The following is a 23,994-nucleotide window of genomic DNA, read 5'->3' on the forward strand; positions in this document are numbered from 1 at the left end:
TAGGTAAACAGTTCTATATGTGTTGAATGTAACCTGGAGCTATAGCAGTTAAACAGTTGTATATGTGTTGAATGTAACCTGGAGCTATAGCAGTTAAACAGTTGTATATGGGTTGAATGTAAGCTGTAGCTGTGGTAGGTAAACAGTTGTATATGTGTTGAATGTAAGCTGGAGCAATGGTAGGTAAACAGTTGTATATGTGTTGAATGTAACCTGGAGCTATAGCAGTTAAACAGTTGTATATGTGTTGAATGTAACCTGGAGCTATGGTAGGTAAACAGTTGTATATGTGTTGAATGTAAGCTGGAGCTATAGCAGTTAAACAGTTGTATATATGTTGAATGTAAGCTGGAGCTATAGCAGTTAAACAGTTGTATATGTGTTGAATGTAACCTGGAGCTATAGCAGTTAAACAGTTGTATATGTGTTGAATGTAACCTGGAGCTATGGTAGGTAAACAGTTGTATATGTGTTGAATGTAACCTGGAGCTATAGCAGTTAAACAGTAGTGTATTTATTGCATGTAACCAGTAGATATGACAGTTAAAGTCAGGGGTTAGCCAGTGGTTAACCATAAATGGATCAGGCAAGGTGAAAATGATCCCTAACATGTTATGGCCAATAATTACCTCTTCATGGCGCTGCCGTGTTAGAGTACGTCCTGAAATATCACATGTAATACACAAACCACAATGCTGACCATATACATATAGTTATAAAACATGTCAACATACACCTGAAATAAACAATAAGGAACAACAGCTAGCAACAACTGATTGTATCGTAAAGAATAGCTTATTAAGTACAAATAAGTATTTGGTAACATGGGCGCATTTTCAAAAAAATATTTAATTTGATAATGTGGATAAAGGCGTGGTAAAATAATTTGATCACGGTAATACATTATGTGAAGCTGTACGTTATAAAAAGTATCCTAGTGCGGCATCTTATAGCACAAACGATAATCATGATTACAGTAAGATCTCAGAAAACGATATTTGAACCTGAGAGTTATTCCATTGCCCGTGCTAGGAATTAACAAATACATCGAACGACAATTTCAATTCAATACTTTGTCTTGTAGACTGGTGTAGTGTTTCAATGTTGCGTGTCCTGTAATTTCGTAACAGAAAGAAGCCATTTCAACATTTGTCTCACATAACATTTCCAAAATAGAACTTGATACAGCTTAACCAGAACAGACAGCAGCAAAATCGGTTGAGCTCAATATCAGCAATGCTAGACATTTATTTGAATCTGCACGACGGTAGTTCGTGATAATCTCTGAACTACACTGAAACACTAATCAGTCATTCTGAGAGTTATTTATTTGCTTTGTCAGCTGTGACATTTTGTAATTATTCAGGTCCCAGAACTTCAACATGTGTTAGTATTCACTATTAACATCAGATGCAACAAACAGATGAATGTACATGATGTTCAGTTTGAATTCTGAGTTTTACACAATGAATATATGCCATTATACAAATTACAGAACTATTACAGATCTTGTGATTAAATTATGCATTAATGTAACACGTCCTGAAAGTTCATGTTGGTAGGGCATCCGGTGTTCAACAGGAGCCCACGATATTTTCTTCTCACTGTGTGAAGGTTCCACCGATGAAACTTGTCTGTAAGGTTTTAAAACCTATGATTAAGGTAGTAGAAACATTTAATGAAACTTATTGCAAATTAGGTGATTTATACACTTATGTCTTTTCAAATCATTGTCGTAGTCCGCTGATACGCACCTATTAAACACGTTCTTATGATACAATTCCACAACAGGCCGTAGTCCATTTAAGAACAATAGAGCTCTTTCACTGTATGGAGGCGTGCGACACATTTCGTCTTCTACAAGATCAGAGCACCACAAAGTAAGGAACACGACAAGAGTATTAAACACTTGTATACTTTCGAGTCACAATTTGCAATATAAATGCACTAGTATCTCCATATAAATATAGTATTCATATACGCAGGTTTTGATTTGATGATATTTCACGGTCGCATATTCGTCAATATTATGCATTATCCTTCTCCATGGTGGCTTTTATCCAAATCAGTGCAGGGAACAGAATACGCAATCATTTATTATATTGTCACACGGTCTCCAAGTTCAAGTTTGCATCCTACACGTGAGGTAAGTAACATCTCGATTACGAATACCATACACAGTAAACTTCAGACACAGTGGATTTCATAGGCATTGTCCCTCCAGCTTTTCCCCTTATTAAAGTCTGCCTTTGAGTTTTTCAAAAGCCAGATGTCTTCCTCGCGGTTGGTGTTTGACATCTTCTTGTTGTCCAAGTGCTTGAGAATGTCTTTACCTTTCGGCGATGGTGGAAGCAGTTTGCCCTCTTCTCCAGCATCAGTCTCCCCCTCCCCACAAGACATGGCGGTCAGGTAGTTGTCCCCCGTTTGCCTCAGTACTGTTATGCTACCGTAACCCTCTTCGTAGTCGCTCCATTCACCACGCCAGTCGGTACTGTCTGCCGAATATACACCAATGACAATGCTCCTTGTTTTATACTAATTCACATGTACATTTATTTCACATTCAAAGTTATTAGAATGAAAAAATTTAAGTGCCATTTCAGATGATACAGTATCAGGGAAACAGAGAGGACTTACAGATTCCATCTGCATTAATTATTCTATCAAGTCGAAACAAATAATAATGTCAATCACGAAACAACACATCGAAGAACTAAAATTGTTTTACTAATTATTGGTATTGGTACCGATATGGTGTATACTATTTATATAAACAAAACTTTAATGTTTAACTAAAAAATACATTTAAGACAACTTTCCTGAATAACTAGTTGTTACAATTTCAATAACGGAATGTTTGAGTTTGCTTTACGCCGCATTCAGCAATATTTCAGCCGAATCACGGTAGAGAGCATCAAATCCTGGTCTCCCGTTTAGCAAACGGATGTTTCAGCCACCAGGACCGGACAAAAGACTTATGAAACCAGACGATCCATATCAATAGTGGTGATATTAAAGGGTTGTAGTCAAAACAGCCTCAAGTCAGGACGGCCTCAAAAATCAAAAATCAAAATGGCCACGAAAAGGTCCAAATGGCCACAAACCCATAGTCAAAACGGCCACACAAAAAAGTCATAACGGCCACAGCAGAAACGTCATAACGGTCACAACTAAAAAGTAAAAATGTCCATGATTATGATAAATGAATATTCAATGTGAGCAAGGTGTGTACAGAGTATACATGTTAGATGTTGTTTTTTTTACAATTTAATATCTTCAGTAGAGCTCACGTGTTGTTTTAACCAATCTCATCAATTTACTTTGATCTTTGTACCTTTACCTTTTGAGGCCGTTTTAACATGAGGCCGTTCTGACCCGCTCCCATATTAACTATCAATCGAACATCATTGAGAAGAATCAATAGCAATGAATTCACCGGTCTCACAAACTACGAATGGTATTGCTTCAGGGGACATTATTATCTATTTAACCAAAGATCACTGACCTAAATAATTTAATCTGTCTTCCATATAGGCCGTGTCGTCGGTCAAGTCTAGGTAACCCTGCAACGGAAAATATAGTATGATTAAATAAAAGCTAAGAAAATGGGTGTGACTTTGCATCAGTTAGATAAACACTTCATGTGTCATACTAAATACACCAAATCCCTGTTTAAAAAACTAATCATCTTTAACACTATAGCATCCAGTACAGATTTCCATCATATATACAAGTGGAATTAATACCATATGGATTGTAAATAACGTTCACCTTTTCGCGAACACCTGGTATCGCCATTACCTGGTCGTGATTCATAAACACGTGCTTATAATATAGTTGGAATTTATAATTTATGAATATACTGGCAATATCGCGACGTACCACAACTGAAGGACTTCAGATAAGTAATCCACATTGGGATTCGAACCCTTGCTCCTCAATGTGACGAAAATATACCAACAAGTAAGCCGTTGGACGACGGCATTTATTCTATGTGAAATAGTATGTGGTATATTACCTCCCCTTATTCCACTTACCTCCCTTTGTTGCAACATGGTATCAAGTATGTCTGCTAGCTTGTGGAATGTTGGCCTTTCTTCAGGTTCTGACTTCCAACATTTCTGCATGATGGCATACCTGGAATGAGAGTCTCAGTTCATCTTCATTCTTGAAGCATGGATCCATTGACAAGGACATAAATTGCAAAGGATCCTAACTTCATGTTCCTCTCTTGCATGTATTAAAAAGAAAATGGCACATATGACATTGTTTGTGCTTTTGGATCTCACCACGTATATGAACAAATGACACTTTTCCTGCAGAGCAACTTCTTTTATTTTTTGTCACGACGTTTCAGAGTTACTTCTTGCTCCCTGAAGAAGGAGCGAGATATTCCTAAGGCAGTGACGTTTCAGTACCCGTAACATCCGTCTTGTGTCTCCTTTAAAACCAGTTATTAGACCGCCTGGCATGTATGCACCAAAATCAAAATGACACAGAATGATGAGTTTTAAAAATGAGTAAGTTGTATCCATATATTAGATATCATGGTCCTTTCCCCCACACCATACCATTGTCAACACCACTGTCGATGAGCCTGACGTTGCAAATACTACACGTGCAGAACAATACCCATGCCATGAAAGGTCTGAAAACACATATTGGTCGTGAAATTGCAGGGACACATGCACAGTGATGAAGCTGCATGCTCATTACAAAGCATTATCATGGCACGTCGTCGATTGTCTGAAGCTTTAAGATAGTAGGAAGGGAAAATGCAGGAATGTCTTGCAGGGACGTGGACGTCAACGTGGACGTCACCATCCGTCCATCTGACAATAGTACAGTCTTAAAGCACAGTGGCTATCGGACAGAACCAGAACCATCGCAATCGTGTGAACACTTCTGGATACAGAGCCAGAAGACCACCCAAACGTCCCTTGTTAACCCAGGCCAATAAACGGCTCGTTCGATATGGTCTTACCAACGTCTAAACTGAAATATTGCTTCATGGCGGAGAGTCCATTTCTGATGAAAGTCGGTTTCTGTAACACACGATAGACGGCCGTACACATTTCTGGAGCCATGGCTGCACACAACATTCTCGAGACACATCCATTTGGTGGTGGATCGGGAATGGTATGAGGATGTGTGTCCTTCAATTGTAAACTTGGCTCGATCACTGTGCATGGCATCCTTGAAGACGGCAGGTATCCCCCATCATGTGTTGGCCACCAGACCAGTCTTCATGGATGATAATGTCAGACCTGACAGATGACGTGCTAGTCTGGAGCTTACGTCAGAATGCCATCGAGGCACTTATTTGGCCAGCAAAAAGTCAAAAGTCCAGATCTTAATCCAGTAGAGCATCTGTGGGCAATTTAAGGAAGTCAAGTTCGACAGAGAGACCCACCTGTCCAAAATTTACTGAATGGGCTAAAATACCTTAAAGTCAAGTGCAACGTCTGATTAATGAAATGAGGAGGCGTCTGGCGGCGGTCGTTCGCGTGCAGGGTGATTACAACAACTGTGTTTCTTGCATCTACTGACATTGGTTTAGGATCCTGTTGATATAGACTGGTTGAAGCAGTTCAGTAATTATTGTGCCACAATAGCAAATTCCACTTTCTGTTTGGTGAATATAACATCTTTCTTCAAACTGCCAACAATTCACAGTAAATGCCATTGTTCCTAATCAAACCCTTGTTTTCTTCATGATTGTAGACTCTGGTTAGCAGTAAACATCATTGGATACTGTTATCTGGAAAGCATTTTTCATTAGGCCGCAAGTAAATTGATTCATTCATGAAAATATGGGTGGTGCTTAATTTATTTACAGGTGTATTACATATGCAAATTACTGCAATACTTCGATGATGCATATACCTCCGGTATTACAATTAACATGTTACTGAACAGGAAACACTATTGTGAATTTTAATTAATTTAATTGGAAAGACGTGAAACAAGCTTCATCAGGACCATCACGATGAATACATCTTTTGTTATAATTACATGTTTATTCATAAGCCGTGCCGATGGAAATTTTAGTCATTTGACTTGAGGCTTATGACATAAATATGATGATTGTTAAAAGTTTCATGTGTTTCTTTCGAATTATGTTTTAGTTCATTTAATGGCGTTCCTATTACAGGTAAAACCAGCTTGGGGGTCTTTGGTGTCTTTTAAATGTAAACATGTTATTATATTCTCGTTTCCGTGGCAGCGAAACCGTCATCTCCTTGTCAGTCTGTCTGCGTTACATCTCTGTATCATTACAGCATAGAGCATCAATCATGGTTTCCTGTCAGTCTGTTGCTGCGATGGTAGATATACTATTATACTGGGATTCGTACTGGAAGCGTGCAGTTACTAATACGGTCATATTTAAAACAAGAAAACATAACTGTCAAAAATACAAACAAAGAAAGATTTGACGTTTATTTTGATAATTAACAGCTGTTCAAATCTCAACATGTTTCACCATTTGAATGTTACGCAGAAACAGCATCATATCTACTGGGTTATGGAGTTGTGTCACTAGCCTCTGTCGGTTCTTCACTAGCCTGCAGTCTCCGTACTTCACTAGCCCATGTCGTTACTTGACTAGTAAGTGTCAGTATTCACTAGTCTGGATCGGAACTTCACTAGCTTGTGTCGGTTATTCGCTAGCCCGTATCGAGACTTCACTTACCTGTGTCTTTAAATCATTAGCCCATGTCGGGACCTCACAAACCTGAGCCGGGACTTCACTAACCTGTAACGGTTATTCTCGAGCCTGTGTCGGTAATTCACTTGCCCCTGCCGGTTATTCACTTGCCTTTGTCAGGGTTTCAATAAAATGGTTCGGACTTTACATGCCTGAGCCGGGACTTCACTAGCCTGTGTCGGGATTTCAATAACCTGTATCCTGACTTCACTTGCCTGTATCCTGACTTATCTTACCTGAGACTTCACTTGCCTGTGTCAGGACTTCAGTTGCCTGTGTGGGGACTTCAATTGCTTCTGTCGGGATTTCACTTGCCTGTGTCTGGACTTCACTTACTTGTGTCAGGACTTTAATTGCCTGTGTCGAGACTTCACTTGCCTGTGTCTGGACTTCAATTGCCTGAGTCAGGACTTCAATTGCCTGTTTGGGACTTCACTTGCCTGTGTGGCGACTTCACTTGCCTGTGTGGGGACTTCACTTGTCTTGTGTCTGGACTTCACTTGCCTGAGTCAGGACTTCAATTGCCTGTGTGGCGACTTCACTTGCCTGTGTGGGGACTTCACTTGTCTTGTGTCTGGACTTCACTTGCCTGAGTCAGGACTTCTATTGCCTGTGTGGGGACTTCACTTGCCTGTGTCAGGACTTCAATTGCCTGTGTCGGGACTTCACTTGCCTGTGTCGGGTCTCACTTGCCTGTGTCGGGACTTCAATTGTCTGTGTTGGGACTTTACTCGCCCGTATCGATAATTCACAACTCCGCGTCGGGATTTCACTTGTCTGTGTCGGGACTTCACTTGTCTGTCGGGACTTCACTTGCCTGAGTCAGGACTTCAATTGCCTGTGTGGGGACTTCACTTGCCTGTGTCGAGACTTCACATGCCTGTGAGGGAACTTCACTTGCCTGTGTCGAGACTTCACATGCCTGTGAGAGTTCTTCACTTGCCTGTGTCGAGACTTCACATGCCTGTGAGGGGACTTCACTTGCCTGAGTCAGGACTTCAATTGCCTATACGGGACTTCAATTGCCTGTGTCGGGACTTCACTCGTCCGTATCGATAATTCACTACTACGCGTCGGGATTTCACTTGTCTGTGTCGGGACTTAATTAGTCTCTGTATATCACGGCTACATGTTAACAATAATGCCAGACTATATTTGTCCGATGTTTCATATTTCTCCCGTGGGAAATCTTTCTCAGTAGGCCCCAGTTTACTTCTGTAGATATACACGTATCCGTCAAATAAGGATTTGTACAGCCCGTTGGATGCCTCCTTTCGTTGTTTATCTTCTGAAGAAAAAAGCGTTGTTCTTTCGGAAGAAAAACGTGCACAATAAACTCACAATTCGTCATATCGCCATTAATGAATTTGTCTGAAGCCTATCACCATTTGTCAGACTTTTTGACATCGTCTTTGAAGAAGTTAATATTGTTTGTATTAGATTAAAATATACATACGTAGATAAATAAGAAAACTCAAGTACCCATAGTCGATACCTCGAGATAAACAAACATGTATATACCACTCAACTGCGATAGGGATATTGCTGTTTCTGCATGATACAACACACTGATTGCTTATACACCAGTATGAAATGTCATTGTATCTCTAATACTATTGAGTAGTATAGAATGCCCACCGAGCACGATGCCCACCAAATAATTACACTGAAAAGACGATATCTGAATTTCACAGATTACAATTGTTATCTTTAAGATGAAGAACATAAAGACATATTTATGAAAGAGTTTTCAAGTGATGATTGACATTTCAGCACAGGGCAGCCAGGCGTCAACCAGATTGCAGTGAAGAAGACGAAGAAGTGAGAACATAAAAGACAAACTACACCAATCAAACAAGACTCTTGAGGCCATTGATAGGTAGACAAGAAATTCGCAACTGACCACATGTGTGGTCTTGAAAACAAATGCTGTTGCCTCCACATGTATAAATATCCTCGTGTCACAAGCCATATAAACCACTGGCGAGTATGTTTGTGTTGAGCTTATCACGATATACATATGCATTTTTCACACTTGATAACTTCAAACAGCCTCATCAAGTCGGCATGTGGAAACTGCCCAGGCACGTTGCGGCTTTATTAAAGGTATATGTACTTCACTTAGAAAGTGTTATCCCAAATATTACATTTGTTGCAAGTGCTTCCAAAGTTAATCATTCTTAATATTGCTGGGGTATACGACTTACAGTTTAATTTTGTTTCAATGGGAGAAAGATGAACTCTAGGAGAATACCTCATTCCACATGTAAATTTAACCATGGAAACTCAAAATCGTGCTGATGCATGTCCCACGGTGCAAAGTGTTTCATGAACACATTCCTTATCATAATTACCATGGTATATTTGTAAGAGTTGTACTTTCTTATCATTCATAAACATGATTTGTATTCGTCATTCCCCCACAGATGAAGTCAGATTAAGGCTTTATTAAAGGTATAAAACATGAAGAAGAAGTTTAAAACGTGTATATCAAAGTTAAAACTTCCAGATCATGCTCAGGTATATGCAAGCAGAATAACATCATTAAAAAGTGTCAAAGGGGTACACAAAGTACGTGATCTAGAATACCAGTTGTCGGACTTTCATTTTTGTGGATGCCTCGGTGGCTGAGTGGGTTCGATCTCTGACTTTGTGTGCTGGCGATTAGGTGCCTCACACTGACAGGGTGGGTTTGAATTCCGAATGGGACTCAACCCAAAGAAGTACTTTAATATGTACTTCACTTAGAAAGCGTTATCCCAAATATTACATTTCTTGTAAGTGTTTCCAAAGTTGATAATTCTAAATATTGCTGGGGTATACGACCTACATACAGTTTAATTTTGTTTCAATGGGAGAAAGTTGAACACTCGGAATCCCTCATTCCACATGTAAATTTAACCATGGAGACTCACAATCGTGCTGATGCATGTCCAACGGTGCAAAGTGTTTCATGAACACATTCCTTATCATAATTACCATGGTATATTTGTAAGACTTTTTCTTTTTCACTTTCTTCGTAGAGTTGTACTATAACGACTACAGTCATACATGACACACGAGTCGCAGATATGAATGTGTTTGTACCACGTAGACGCACCTAAAGTGTTTGCGCTACGACTAATACTATTTAAGTCTCGTGTTAAAGTATGTGGTGAGGTTAAAGTATGTAGCGTCCAAGATTACTGCACTTATATAGCGACGTGCATGCAAGTGTGTGTGTGTGTGTGTGTGGTTTGCGTGCGTGCGTGCATGTGTGCGTGCGTGCGTGCGTGCGTGCGTGCGTGCGTGCGTGCGTGCTTGGGTGTATGTCACTGCTTGTACTAGTCAGGACTGATGCCGATTTATAATGCATGTAGGAATGTAGGATTCATGAATGCCCTACTCAAACACAGTATACTGACTCCGAGCCGACCAGTCCTTGTTTTATCCCCTTACTGCAGGGCGCCAGACAGGGCAACAACAAGTACCATCTTTTAACGTCTTTTAGTGTGACGCGGCAGGGGATCGAACCCCGGACCTTCCACTCTCCGGGCGGACGCTCTACCACTAGACAACGGAGGCGGTCAAAGTATGTGGGTAACGATAGTCCTAATTCTACTAAAACTTTGTGAAAGTTGGTTGTGGCTTCCGTTTTAATTTCTAAATTCAATGAGCATGTTAACGGATATATGTTACATAATTACATGCATCCAGCGCTCCATAAATATAGGTTTTCAATGACCAATGAATATGGACGTTACAGTCAGGGCATCAAGTACAACATCAACAAGGGTTTCTTGTTGACAAAACATTTTAAAACGATTTATATATGTTTAATAAAATCGACAAAACCCTTTCCATATTCAATAGAAACCTCTGAATCCAAAAGCAGAGTCGACTGTACGATTCCGACTATATCATGAACAGGTGTTTGTGAACCACTATCAAATAGTGATGACACAGGTGTTCGCGAAAAGGTGGGCGTATCCTGCCCCATCGGTGGCATCCGTCACATTTAGTATACAGTAAACTACGGTTATAACGAACACGCTTATAACGAACTGACGGATATAACGAACTAACTTTTTAGTCCCGATTATATAACGAACTAACTTTTTAGTCCCGATTATTTGCTGTAGTTATGCTGTATATATGCTTATAACGAACTACGGTTATAACGAACTAAAAATAGTAGTCCCTTTGAGTTCGTTATAACCGTTGTTTACTGAGTTCAGTTGTAAACTTTAAAAAATATAAGGTCATTACGTTTATAACTGGCGTGATATCGCTGAGAACATTCCACTTTCTTATCGTTCATAAACATGATTTATGTTCGTCATTTCGCCTCAGATGAAGTCAGTTGCGGTTATATATTACAACATCTGTATGTAGGTCAATCGTAAATGACTCAGCCCATGCCATAAATATTTACATAGAATTAAGAAAAGCTGTTTTCATTCACATTGATTTGGATCTCTTGAAACCAAATTAAAGTTGAAGGTTTTAAACTCTTCAAAGTCAAGCTATCATATCATCAAAACGATGTTAGACCGACATGTGACGCCAGAAGTCGCTCAAACATAATTATGTACTTTCAGCACTAGTGACCGATTAATGCAAAGTGACCACCACGGCACTGTTCCTCATCGGGGAGCGAGGCAGACGGTGGGTGCTATGTGGACTGTTGTGAGAGAGTACTGTGAGCAACTGCTGAAGCAGTTCCCTGATGCATCCATGATGTACGATACAGCGTCAATAATGAGTGAGTGAGTATGGTTTTACGCCGCTTTTAGCAATATTCCAGCAATATCACGGCGGGGGACACCAGAAATGCGTCAATAATGATCAAATGGAGTGCAGATGATGTCGAAAAGAATTAAAAAAAATTATCTTTTTATTAAATTACAAAAAGTCATGTCAGTACGATCACTGAAATTTAAGAAAAACGCTTTTTTCTTAATCTACATGCCCTAATTAAATCATTTGTATATATCGGAACAAAATTTCATCTCTCTGACCCCTTCGTTACGGAGATCAGACCTCAGCGATTTCCAGTATTCCTGGCCTTTTGTGCCTGATTAGATATTTCTTTTACGATTTTTTCAAAATTTGTCTCTTCAAAATAATTTTGAATTGATATCTTAACGCCATGAGGAAATCTGAGTACATTATGTTCTCTTATTGTCGTCACGATATGGCTGAAATATTGCCGATGTGACGTAAAGCATAAACTCACTCACTCACTCCTCTTATTGTTTCAGACTCAACCCTTCAGAAGAGCTCGGCGGAGAAAAAATCGGACAACGCACCCTGCCATCAGTTCAGAATGCCTGTTTACATCGTACATTCGACAACATGACCCTTGTTTATCGTTTTCTTGGAACACTCACATAAAAAGACGGTTGTTGAATTGAAAGAATTTTTTTGACACAAACATTATTAAACCGACATTCTACAGTTAAACAAAAACACTAATTTACAACTTTGCCATACGTCTGTGCTAACAAACATGCACCGCAACTGTTGTTAAATCATATCTGTGGGGGGGAATCGTCATGCAACACTTCTAAACATTATACGTCAGGTAAATGTATATTTTAAGGCGTGATTATTTATGAGCATTCGTGAAAAGAAGTAATCATGTTGAAAATAAAGTTGCAACTTCTGATTGAGCCTCCGTCAAACACTCTACGTGGTAAACAAAATCTGTATATGAGGTGAGGTGAAATTGGGTTTCACGTCGCGTCCAAGATTATTGATATAGAGACGTGCATACACGTGTGTTTGTGTGTGTGCGTGTGTGTGTTTGTGTGTGTGTGCGTGCGTGCGTGCGTGCGTGCGTGCGTGCGTGTGTGTGTGTGTGTGTGTGTGCCTGCTTGTGTGTGTCAGGGCTAATGCCGATTTATAGTGCAAGCTCACTGAGATACCATGCCACAGTGTAACATGAATACCCCCCTCAGACACAGTATACTGACTCCGAGCCGACCAGTCCTTCTTTTAGCCCCTTAATGCCGAGCACCAGACAAGGTAACAACAAGCACCATCCATGAACGTCTTCTGGTATGATGTGGCCGGGGATGAAACCCCGGACTTTCCGCTCTCCGGGCGGACACTCTACCACTAGACTAAGAAGGCGGTCAACCTGTATATGAAAATGGTCAATGTAACGTACACTTCCTCGGGACAGTCCTCTGGTCGATCCATCCGGTAGCCTGTTCTCAATAAGCTGAAGAGTCGCTCCGGGGCGATTCCTGGATACGGGCTGGCTCCTGAAGAAGAGAGATTTGTGTTTGATTAATCTCAGATGGAACGTTGATAGTTATGATAGTGAGCTTAAGTCAAATGACCAAAAAATATTTGCTGCCAAGCTAAAAGAGGACAACGTATCATAAAGTGAGTGAGTGAGTGAGTGAGTGAGTGAGTGAGTGAGTGAGTGAGTGAGTTGGGTTTAACGCCGCTTTTAATGTATTCCGGTTATCATAAAAGCAACAGAACCCTTTCCATAATCATAAGAAATCTCTGTCCGGTTGTAACACTGGCATGTATTTATGAAACAGTATCATATCTGGATGTCCTGATTCAAAAGTGGCATCCGTTACAAACACATGCAAAGGCAAGTCAAGTGTTCACCTGAAAAAAATTTTGGTCATTGATGCGTCAATTTTCGAAATGTCCTCGAAATGTCTGCCATTAAACGTCTGTTAGCTTTACAAATGCCTTGCATGTTGTAAGCCTGATCAAACATTGTTTGAGCAAGAGTCGAATGGCAATCTTTGAATTCTTCATTGAAAGAGCATCCTCGATTGTACATCACGAGCAACATTAATTTTAGAAACCACAGGCCGGAGCTGCTGGAATATTGCTCGACATAAGGGAACGTTGGTATAGGAGTCATCCTTTATTTCACATGTCTTATGGATAGATTTTTGTCTCGTTTGTCAATCTTTATGAATAGATCTGAATAAGAAACAGATGAGGTGGTTTCACTGGTCTCTCTTACTGCTTAAAGCAGAGTTAATTGTACGACTACGACTATGTCAAACGTATGTGTTTATGTATCACTTTCGAACAGTGATGAAACCAGGTGTTCGCGAAAAGGTGAACCTATCTTCCCCACCGGTTTCATCCTCCAGAGAAACGGATCCTTATTTTCTCGTGCAAGTCTGAATATGATTTATCGTTAACGCTAGTTCAACATTACCTCAACTGTGTTGACGTACAAAGCCCAATATATAGCGACACACACATAGAACATAAATCCTGCGTTGAATATGATCTAAAATAATTGCTTTCAGAATATGCAGAATTATTTGATAGGGTCGTCACATGAGATCGACTTGATGTCAGGAAATATAATGCTCATGTGCATCGACCAAATACATGTCTCACTATGATAGCGGTAAGCAGATTGGTGGAAGGCCCAATGCTGGTACCATGCTTATTGAAGCCATGTAGCGATGCCGAGATGGCTGCCTGTGGAGATGACGCCGGAACGTCCATCTCTTGACCATCATGGAACAACTACTGGTCAGGCTTAATGCCTTCCTGCCTGCAGAGCAACGATAAGCTTTTCCGATATCATCGCAACATTCCAGTGATGTCCACAGGATTTATTGGAACCCATCCTGAAGATGCTATCGCGAAGAGTAAATCACTCCCAAGCTGAGAATTGATGTGACCGCCACCCTTGAGACGGTCCCCCTTCTACCGCAAAGCCACTTGACTCAGGGAACGGCCTTATCAGTGCAATACATCTGGACAACTACTGCCTTCACGACAATGCGATTACTCGGCGGTGACGGATAACCCCCTTTAGTGTCAAAAACAATAAGCTTAAAAATCACTGAAACATTCGATCATAGTTTCACAGGAACCAATTGTGATGCCACATTTCAGACAGTTTTCAGTAAACAAACACGCGAATACTACAATGACTCACTATAACTGTGGCTATTTGTGGATTCGTGGTAACGCTGTACGTATGTAGGCACCTCTCGGTAGGTTTCTAAGTGCATATGTAACTTCTTCCTGATAAAGGTCATAGAAAGTACTCAAGAGAGGCTTCCTGTAATTTACAATTTATTGATACTTGGTCTTTAAATGTTTACTTATCGTATGGCAGAAGTATGGATGGGGCGACGCTGGGCAACAAACACTTATTTTATGTAAACGCTGTGAATGGCAGGTGCTACCGGTAGCGCAGGACATGTTTACTCTATTCGAGAACACCTGTTGTCATCACTGACTTTCAGAGGTTCATACATATAATTTTGATCTGGTATGTCCTTTATGCCAAATGGAATATGGTTCGGCCAATAATCGAACGCCAAATAGAATCTGTTTCGGCCAAAAATCGAGACTGATTATTTTCTGGCTTGGACATTTTGAATTTGTTTGTTTGTTTGTTTGTTTGTTTGTTGTTTAACGCCACACTCAGCAATATTCAAGCTACATGACGGCTATCTTTGAGTTTGTAAAAGATATCACTTTTATGTGGAGTACAGATTGTCTACCTATCCAATCCCCATATAAGATGAATGAGTGCGATATTATGCCGTTTCTTTGGGATAATCAAGTAGCATCACAAAATGTGACGCCAAGATTTGACTTCACACGTTGTTCCCTTGTTGGTCTCGGCGACCATAGTTGATATGGCTAGCAGGGAGTATGAGGAACTGTTTGTCTTATTGCAACGTGTATACTGTAACGAAATGTCACAAGCACATTATTTAATATAGGAATTTATAACCAAACACAGATCATTTAAAATTCTGTCATGAGGCATAGCTGACAATCATGTTGATAATGTCGATAAGGATTATGTATTGCACTTACCTAATGTTATCATTTCCCACAGCAAAACTCCGAAGGACCATCTGTAAATGAACATTGAAGTGTCTGAGATTAAGGGGCACATTCTCCGTCAAAAGGTAAACACTATAAAAATCCTGTTATATTTGGGATAACACTTTCTTAGTAAAGTAGGGATTCTCGTACTTTTTGGGGTTGAGTCCCGTCCGGGATTCGAACCCACACTACCAGAGTGAGGCATGTTTAGCACCAAATGTTTAAGACAGTCCAGCTTTAAAATGTCAGTGTTGCACAAGGAATTTCATATCACGCCCCAGTGCTATGAGTAATCCCGAGCCCGATTACAAGATTTCTAAATTAAAGGGAGACTTTTCTCTATTGTCTGATCCTAATGTCCGGTCTAGGTCCAGATTTGTTTGAAACTTAGACATTGACTGTTTCCTAAACCGGTACATTAACAGACATCATACAATGTTTGCAAATAAAACATCACTTGAAATGATGATACAAATCAGGCTAAACGCAAAGAAAACAAGACAGCTAAGTTTTTCATATGAGACATGTCCAGATTAATACAGGTTGATAACGTATAGACGTTCCCAACGGTAGTATCCTCTAAGAGGCACTGCCATACCCTCATCTTTCTATAACATTAGGAAAAGGGCATCGACTACCAATTACGGATCAGCTCGGATAGAATACCTTGAAACCACTCTCCGTCGTGATCTGGCTGTATGAGTACTGTGTATACCTACCCTGGGGGTGTACTTTGTCAGGGATCGATGAGGCCATTATAAGACCTGGTGCGCAACTCCAGACATGTTTGTACATCTTACAATCTGACGTGATACAACTTACTGATGTCTGCGATGGCAAAGTTTGTACTAGTACTGTTACCCGATGATGATGATGATGATGATGATGGTGATGATGATGATGATTATTATTATTATTATTATTATTATTTAGAGAGTAAAATATAAAATGAAGCAAAGAGGGTCTGGGTGATCCTGGCAGTCAGGCTGGTTAGGCTTATCATCAGCTCAGGGCCCTTGCCCCCTCTACCCGCAGCCCAGACAGCGAATGGGACTTCTCCCAGGAAGCGCTGTCTAGTCGAACCCACCCAGAACCTTTTGGAGAATATGAAGACTCCCAGACACTGCAGCTTTCTGCATTACCCAGATTGTCAGAAGGGCTGTATTCCTGGTTGCAAACCCAGGTACTCTCCCAATGTCAGTCAAAAGATTGGGAGGTACCAAACCTAAGAGAACAATGGGGAGTTGAACAACTTGGTACTTGGGGTGCAAGCGTGACATTTCGCACGCGAAGTCTGCACATATGCCATGTTTTTTCCTGAATCTTGACAATCACATTCGTGTCAAAAGGGACATCAAATTCAAAAATAGAAATGATTTCATTGGATTCATCAAAAAGGACAAGATCAGGTTTGTTGGCCTGGATACGTCTGAGGCTGTATACGGGCCTATTCCAAATAATTTTATATTTATCCTTGACGCCCTCTACATGTTCCGGGTCGTACCATGGATGGTGTCAAAACCACAAGCATGGCGAAGACGGTAATAAAATGATCATGACTGATTGTTGTTGTTGTTGTTGTTGTTTTTATTGTTATCCGCAGGTATCCAGGTACTAATAATATCTGCCCAATATCTGCTCAAATGCGGTTTTGTTTGTTCCCCGACCAGTTGATCCGTTTTGCATTCCAGATATCATTCTCAACTTCCTGAGAGGTATACAAGCCAAGCTGCCTACGGGCGAAGTATGATTGGCTTCTTTCCATGTCCATTCGATGTTGTATCCAATGAACTCGCGTTAACTCAATATATCGTTTAAGGGACGATGCTAGTCAGCATAGGATGCCCAGCAAAGCCATATTCCAGCTACATCATGAACGTTCAAGTTGCAATTATTTGGTCTGACTCCCACTATGGATAGTTATATATATATATATAATATCATAGCGGAATATAATTTCAACAATGAGTGAGTGAATACTCTTTTTGATACGACAAACCAATGGTTGACAGCATGAGACATCGTCCACGCCATGGGCCGCGAGGAACGAGGACGCACAAACTATCTGGCAACTCAACGATCCGATCGCAATATTAGTAGGCTCACACGGCAAATACGAGACGCGGATCTATTCCGTCTGGGAGTGCTCACGGGGGGATAAAGAAAATGATTGTGGTAATCATCTTGTAGTGATCAAAGCATCCCCATTGTCAACACACCAGCATACTGTCATGTTCGCATGATTAATTTACCACCCGGGGGTAAATGATCAATGCTTCTTCCCAACTTTCTCTTATAGTGCATATATGATTCCCTTGTCATACATGTATGATTCCTTTCCAGTACATGTATGATTCCCTTGTAGTACATATGATTCCCTTGTAGTACATGTACATGTATGATTCCCTTGTAGTACATGTATGATTCCCTTACAATACATGTATGATTCCCTTAGAGTACATTATGATTCCCTTACAATACATGTATGATTCCCTTACAATACATGTATGATTCCCGTGCAGTACATGTATGATTCCCTTGTAGTACATATGATACCCTTATAGTGCATGTATGATTCTCTTGTAGTACATGTATGATTCCCTTATAATACATGTATGATTCCCTTACAATACATGTATGATTCCCTTGTAGTACATGTATGATTCCCGTTCAGTACATGTATGATTCCCTTACAAAACATGTATGATTCCCTAAGAATACATGTATGATTCCCTTAGGGTACATGTATGATTCCCTTAGGGTACATGTATGATTCCCTTAGAATACATGTATGATTCCCTTAGAATACATGTATGATTCCCTTAGAGTACATGTATGATTCCCTTAGAGTACATGTATGATTCCCGTACAGTACATGTATGATTCCCGTACAGTACATGTATGATCCCCTTAGAGTACATGTATGATTCCCTTAGAGTACATGTATGATTCCCTTACAGTAAATGTATAATGTCCTTGTCGTACATGTAAGATTCCCTTACAGTAAATGTATAATGTCCTTGTCGTACATGTAAGATTCCCTTACAGTACATGTATGATTCCCTTACAGTACATGTATCATTCCCTTAAAGTACATGTATAATGTCATTGTCGTACATGTATGATTCCCTTAGAGTACGTGTTTAATTCCTTTAGAGTACATGAATGATTCCCTTACAGCACATATGTGATTGTCTTAGAGTAAATGATTCCTTAAGAGTATATGTATGATTCCCTTAAAGTACATGTATTATTCCCTTGCAGTACAGCATGATTCCCTTAAAGAACATGTATGATTCCCTTAAAGAACATGTATGATTCCCTTGTAGTACATGTATGATTCCCTTAAAGTACATGTATGATTCATTTAGAGTGCATTAATGATTTCCTTACAGTACATGTGTGATTTCCTTACAGTACATGTATGATTCCCTTAGAGTATATGTATGATTCCCTTACAATACATTTATGATTCCCTTGTAGTACATGTATGATTCCCTTAGAATACATTTATGATTCCCTTGTAGTACATGTATGATTCCCTTACAAAACATGTATGATTCCCTAAGAATACATGTATGATTCCCTTAGAATACATGTGTGATTCCCTTACAGTACATGTGTGATTCCCTTACAGTACATGTATGAATAAATTAGAGTTTATGTATGATTCCCTTACAGTACGTGCATATTCACTTGTAGTACATGTATGATTCCCTTACAGTACATGTACGATCCCCTTACAGTACACGTATCATTCCTTTATGGTACATGTATGATTCCCTTATAGTACATGTATGATTCCTTTGTGGTACATGTATGATTCCCTTAGAGTACATGTGTGATTCCCTTAGAGTACATGTATGATTCCCTTAGAGTACATGTATGATTCCCTTGTAGTACATGTATGATTCCCTTAGAGTACATGTATGATTCCCTTAGAGTACATGTATGATTCCCTTAGAGTACATGTATGATTCCCTTAGAGTACGTGTATGATTCCCTTAGAGTACATGTATGATTCCTTTATGGTACATGTATGATTCACTTGTAGTGCATGTGTCTTCATATGAACAGTTAAAGAAAGTTTGCATTGTAAGCCGGCCGAACGAGCCGTAATGAGTGAGTGATTTGTTTTGTTTTGTTTTGTTTTGTTTTGTTTTAGTGCCGCTTTGTTTAATAACGCTATCAGTGATGTAATGAAACTATAGGTTCCAAATCTGTGAGTTAGGTTCAACGGTGCTTAGGACGTTCCTTCAGCTCGGTATCATCTGAATCATACGGCATACATACAAGTTTATACTAATTATTTACACATTCTGAAAGATTTACAGTAAATGTCAAAAACAGCTGCATTTGTGGGAAACTTTCCAGCACCAAGGACATATTTACAATTTTGTGAGGACACGTTCCCAAATTATCCCAGTCATGCCAACCCAATATCTCAGAGCAATAGGGTATGGTTTATTCGTAAATCAAACATTTAATGAGAATTGTAGGTGCAAGATATTTTAGTTTCAACAATTTACTGCAACTGTGTTATGAAAGAGTTAACACTGACAATACACGTCTATTTGAAAGGCAAATACCCAAGTAACTACAGAAGGTTTGCGTTTTCAATATGATATTATCATAGCTATATTTTTCAGTTTTTCATAATTATTCCACGATTATGGAAAACAAATATTTCCTTTTCATAAAAATTAATTGTGTACAATATTCTTCAATATATCTATTTCTTCTGTAAGGCAATGACAGTATATACAAATAAGCATATAATAACAAAAGAAATTCCAAAATTGCTTTGCGCTGTATTTGGCGTTTTATCAACAAATTAATGATAGTGTATGTGTACGTTTCAACATCAGATGTGTATTACTATAAGGAGGGTTAACCAAGATGTGAATGATACATTTCAGTTTATGTGTGTATGTATATCAATTACATAAAGACAAACATTGCACATTGCTTTAAAGTTTGTTTGTTTGTTTGTTTGTTAACGCCGCACTCAGCAATATTTCAGCTATATGACGACGGTCTGTAAATAATCGAGTCTCGACCAGACAATCCAGTGATTGACATCATGAGCATCGATCCACGCAATTGGGATATGATGATATGCCTTAACCAAGTCAGCGAGCCTGACCACCCGATCCCGTTAGTCGCCTCCTACGACAAGCATAATCACCTTAAATGGCAAGCATGGGGAAGACATATTCTACCCCGGATCTTCACTGCTAAAGTACTCACGGAAATGAAAAAAAACTGTTTTTTCGACCTCAGATCTTAAATAAATGCAGTTAATATACAAAATATGTAAATATTCAAACAACTAAATTAGTACTAATTGGGCCGTGGCACAAATACAGCGTATCAAATGTTTTTATGCCTTTTTACACGTAAAAGTGTGTAAAAATGTGAAAAAACAGACTATTGTGAAACAGGGCATAACCAGGTATAAGTTGATCAAGGTGACCTATGACACCTTGGCGACAGGTGAGAACAGGTGCATAATGCCTATAGTCTGTTTCTGCTATGTCAATTTGGACTTGGTTTTATTTTTGAATGTTGAAAGTGCCGAAAAATTACCTCCTGTAAAGTACATTTTGTATGGTTCACTGAGATCAAACTAGCAAATCCAGACTAGTACTTTTCGAGTGGTTTTGTTATTTCGTATTTACAGCTACGTAACACTTTGTGTCGATTTTTAAATTGAGAAAAACAGGGTTTTTTTCATTTCCGTGAGTACTTTAGCTTCAAAGTACTATCACCGCCATGTAAAAAGGTATCGATAGAAGCGTCATACAATCTTCCAAATGCTATCTGACATCAATCTCTACAAGGGAGTACTGAGTTGTGTAGACGCAGCGCCAAACAGATTTGCCCCGCCGGCCTGTATGTAATTTAGTCTGTCAAACAAAGGGTTGATATCCCGAGCAACCCTCCACCTCAGGACACGACTATATGAACATAGATTTATGCGGGTCAGTGATCTATTCATATTTTATTTTACCTATTATACCAAACAAAATCTGCTTCGGAAGATAATCGAGACTAACATTTCTGTGGCGTTGACTTTCTATATTCACATAGTGCCCCCACAATGACGGATCCTATTCATGCCTCTTTTACTACAACTGTTCTACAAAGCCGCTATGACATACCAATTCCTGTCAGACCCAGTTTCGTGTTGGACCCGTAAAGATCCGGGTGACAACAGGTCTTCAGCAACCCATGCTTGATGTAAGAGGCGACACTGCTTGTCGTAAGAGGCGACTAATGGGATCGGGTGGTCAGACTCGCTGACTTAGCTGATGCATGTCATCGTATCCCAGTTGCGTGGATCGATGCTCATGATATCAATGACTGGTCTGGTCTGGCCCAGACTCGATTATTTACAGACCGCCGTCATATAGCTGGAATATTGCTGGTTCAGGGATCCATTCATATAATGTTACCGCTATTCTGCCGTTTGCACCCAGTGGCATAACTAGTAACTAGACTAATGAGTAACTAGACTCTTACTGCTCTGTGACAGTGAATCAGACAGAAGGTGTTCTTACATGTCGCTCTTGGTTGTGTATATCTGTGCATACAGCGACTCTGGGGCCATCCACTTCACGGGGATACGGCCCTGGAAATGAAAAACAGTTCACCGTGTTAGCATTGACTTCGGTGAAAAGAGACTAGTATTTTAACGAACGGATGGATAAACAAATAGATGATTGTCCCAATTACATTTACCTATAAAGGAACAATTCTGATAATTCAACAAAATTAATAATGTTTGATTTTGGCAAAAAAACTTATCTAGGCTAAATTGTATCTCTAACTTTAGCGGGGCGGTCGAGTAGCCTAGTGGTTAAAGCGTTCGCTCGTCACGCCGAAGACACGGGTTCGATTCCCGACATACGCACATACTCCCTAACCATAAGTACGATTGAACGCACAACAAACGAGTACACACCTAATAGTGCATATTACCAGGTGCTGTTGATCGCGTGCTTTGTATTTACTAACGATGAAGTTAGAGAAGTATGTATCACCTCTATATATTGTCTGCCAGGTGATTTAACGGACCAGCAGCTTGCAAACTCAGACGTCAAATATGATATTGATCAGATATGCTATAGCCATTGCAGGATAACATACCTTCGTCATCTTGAGATATGCATCGGCTTCATACACATCCCGACTGAGTCCGAAGTCTGATATCTTGAGGACACGCCCGTCTCCCACAAGTACATTGCGAGCTGCCAGATCTCTGTGGACAAACTGATGGAAGGATGGGATTACAGATAACAAGAGAACATCAGGCGTTCTACTTTCTGTTACCTGGCTTAGGGATCCACTTCTGTTTAAGTCAGGATTGTAGGAAAAAATATAAATCTGTTTCAAGGTTTTTTCATTAACGTCGAGCCTGATAATCACCCCTATCATAAAAACATAAACTGTTTCCCTGTCTGCCTGAGGGAAGAGGTAAATGTACAGCGACCCATGACGGTTCGATAAAATACTATTTGTAGCTTCACTAGGTCACTAAACAGTGTGTGGTTTGGTCCAATATAAACGGTGTAAAATGTTTAATATTCCTGTTATATTTCACAAAAGAAAGTAGAAAAGTTGAAATTGTATTCATTTCCTTCCTACCGATCATATATTCTTACAAATCCACAATTGAAAAGCAATTTTAATTTTTATTTTTATTTTAATTTCGACCACCGATCAAAAGTTTTGAGAAATATATCCGTAAACTATCTACTGGCCTGAGAGTAGAGTGACCGCGGCCTGTCAATGATCGAGACTGTAACCAATCATCTTCCCGAGGCAAGCGTGTCCACTAGCCTATATCAAAGCCTAGTTTCTACCCTTGCCGCATCAAAGTCACTGTTATTGGCTCGATCGTGGCGCCACCTCGCGTAGATTACAAGTTGTGCCCCTTGTAATAAAAACGCGATACCCAATCAGATCTCTGTATGGCTTCACAAAGATGGCGACTGTCATAGACGACGGCCAGATAACGAAAACATTCACGATTTCACCCCTGACGGACAAAGAATGGAAATCGTTGAGGGGCTTCAAAGATGGAGAAGAAATATTTGTGTCAACAAGGACAGGCAGCGGTAAATCACTTTCATACGACTGTCTACCACTTGTGTTTATTGACTGTTCTTATTATCGTACCGCTTAAAAACACAGTACTTGGGCGAATTGATTTAAAACTTGGAAAGACTTAAAAAATACTTGTCTTCGCTTAATTGTTGAAATAACTTCAGTGCAAATTCGACACGATATATGGCAGCGGCAATGTTTTCGGAGCCTGGATGTTGATTTTATGAAACGTTATCTGATTGGAGTGAGTGAGTACGGTTTTACGCCGCTTTTAGCAATATTCCAGCAATATCACGGCGGGGGACACCAGAAATGGGCTTCACACATTGTACCCATGTCGGGAA

General features: G+C 39.8%; 1 protein-coding gene across 1 annotated transcript in view; it reads right to left on the bottom strand.

The window, feature by feature from the left end:
- Positions 1-2,058: 2,058 nt before the first annotated feature.
- Positions 2,059-23,994, bottom strand: part of LOC139469393 (proto-oncogene tyrosine-protein kinase receptor Ret-like) — a 91,333-nt gene continuing 69,397 nt past the window's right edge. The window contains exons 15-21 of the mRNA XM_071251557.1: positions 22,691-22,813; positions 22,102-22,172; positions 15,527-15,567; positions 12,864-12,960; positions 4,038-4,137; positions 3,506-3,563; positions 2,059-2,495 (exon numbers count right to left, since the gene is read on the bottom strand). Coding sequence (XP_071107658.1) covers positions 2,188-2,495; positions 3,506-3,563; positions 4,038-4,137; positions 12,864-12,960; positions 15,527-15,567; positions 22,102-22,172; positions 22,691-22,813 — 798 coding nt within the window. The 3' untranslated portion in view covers positions 2,059-2,187. The remainder of the gene's footprint in view (positions 2,496-3,505; positions 3,564-4,037; positions 4,138-12,863; positions 12,961-15,526; positions 15,568-22,101; positions 22,173-22,690; positions 22,814-23,994) is intronic.

The sequence above is a fragment of the Haliotis cracherodii genome, unplaced genomic scaffold (genome assembly GCF_022045235.1).
Source record: "Haliotis cracherodii isolate W230 unplaced genomic scaffold, xgHalCrac1.p SCAF_2, whole genome shotgun sequence".
Taxonomy (NCBI): domain Eukaryota; kingdom Metazoa; phylum Mollusca; class Gastropoda; order Lepetellida; family Haliotidae; genus Haliotis; species Haliotis cracherodii.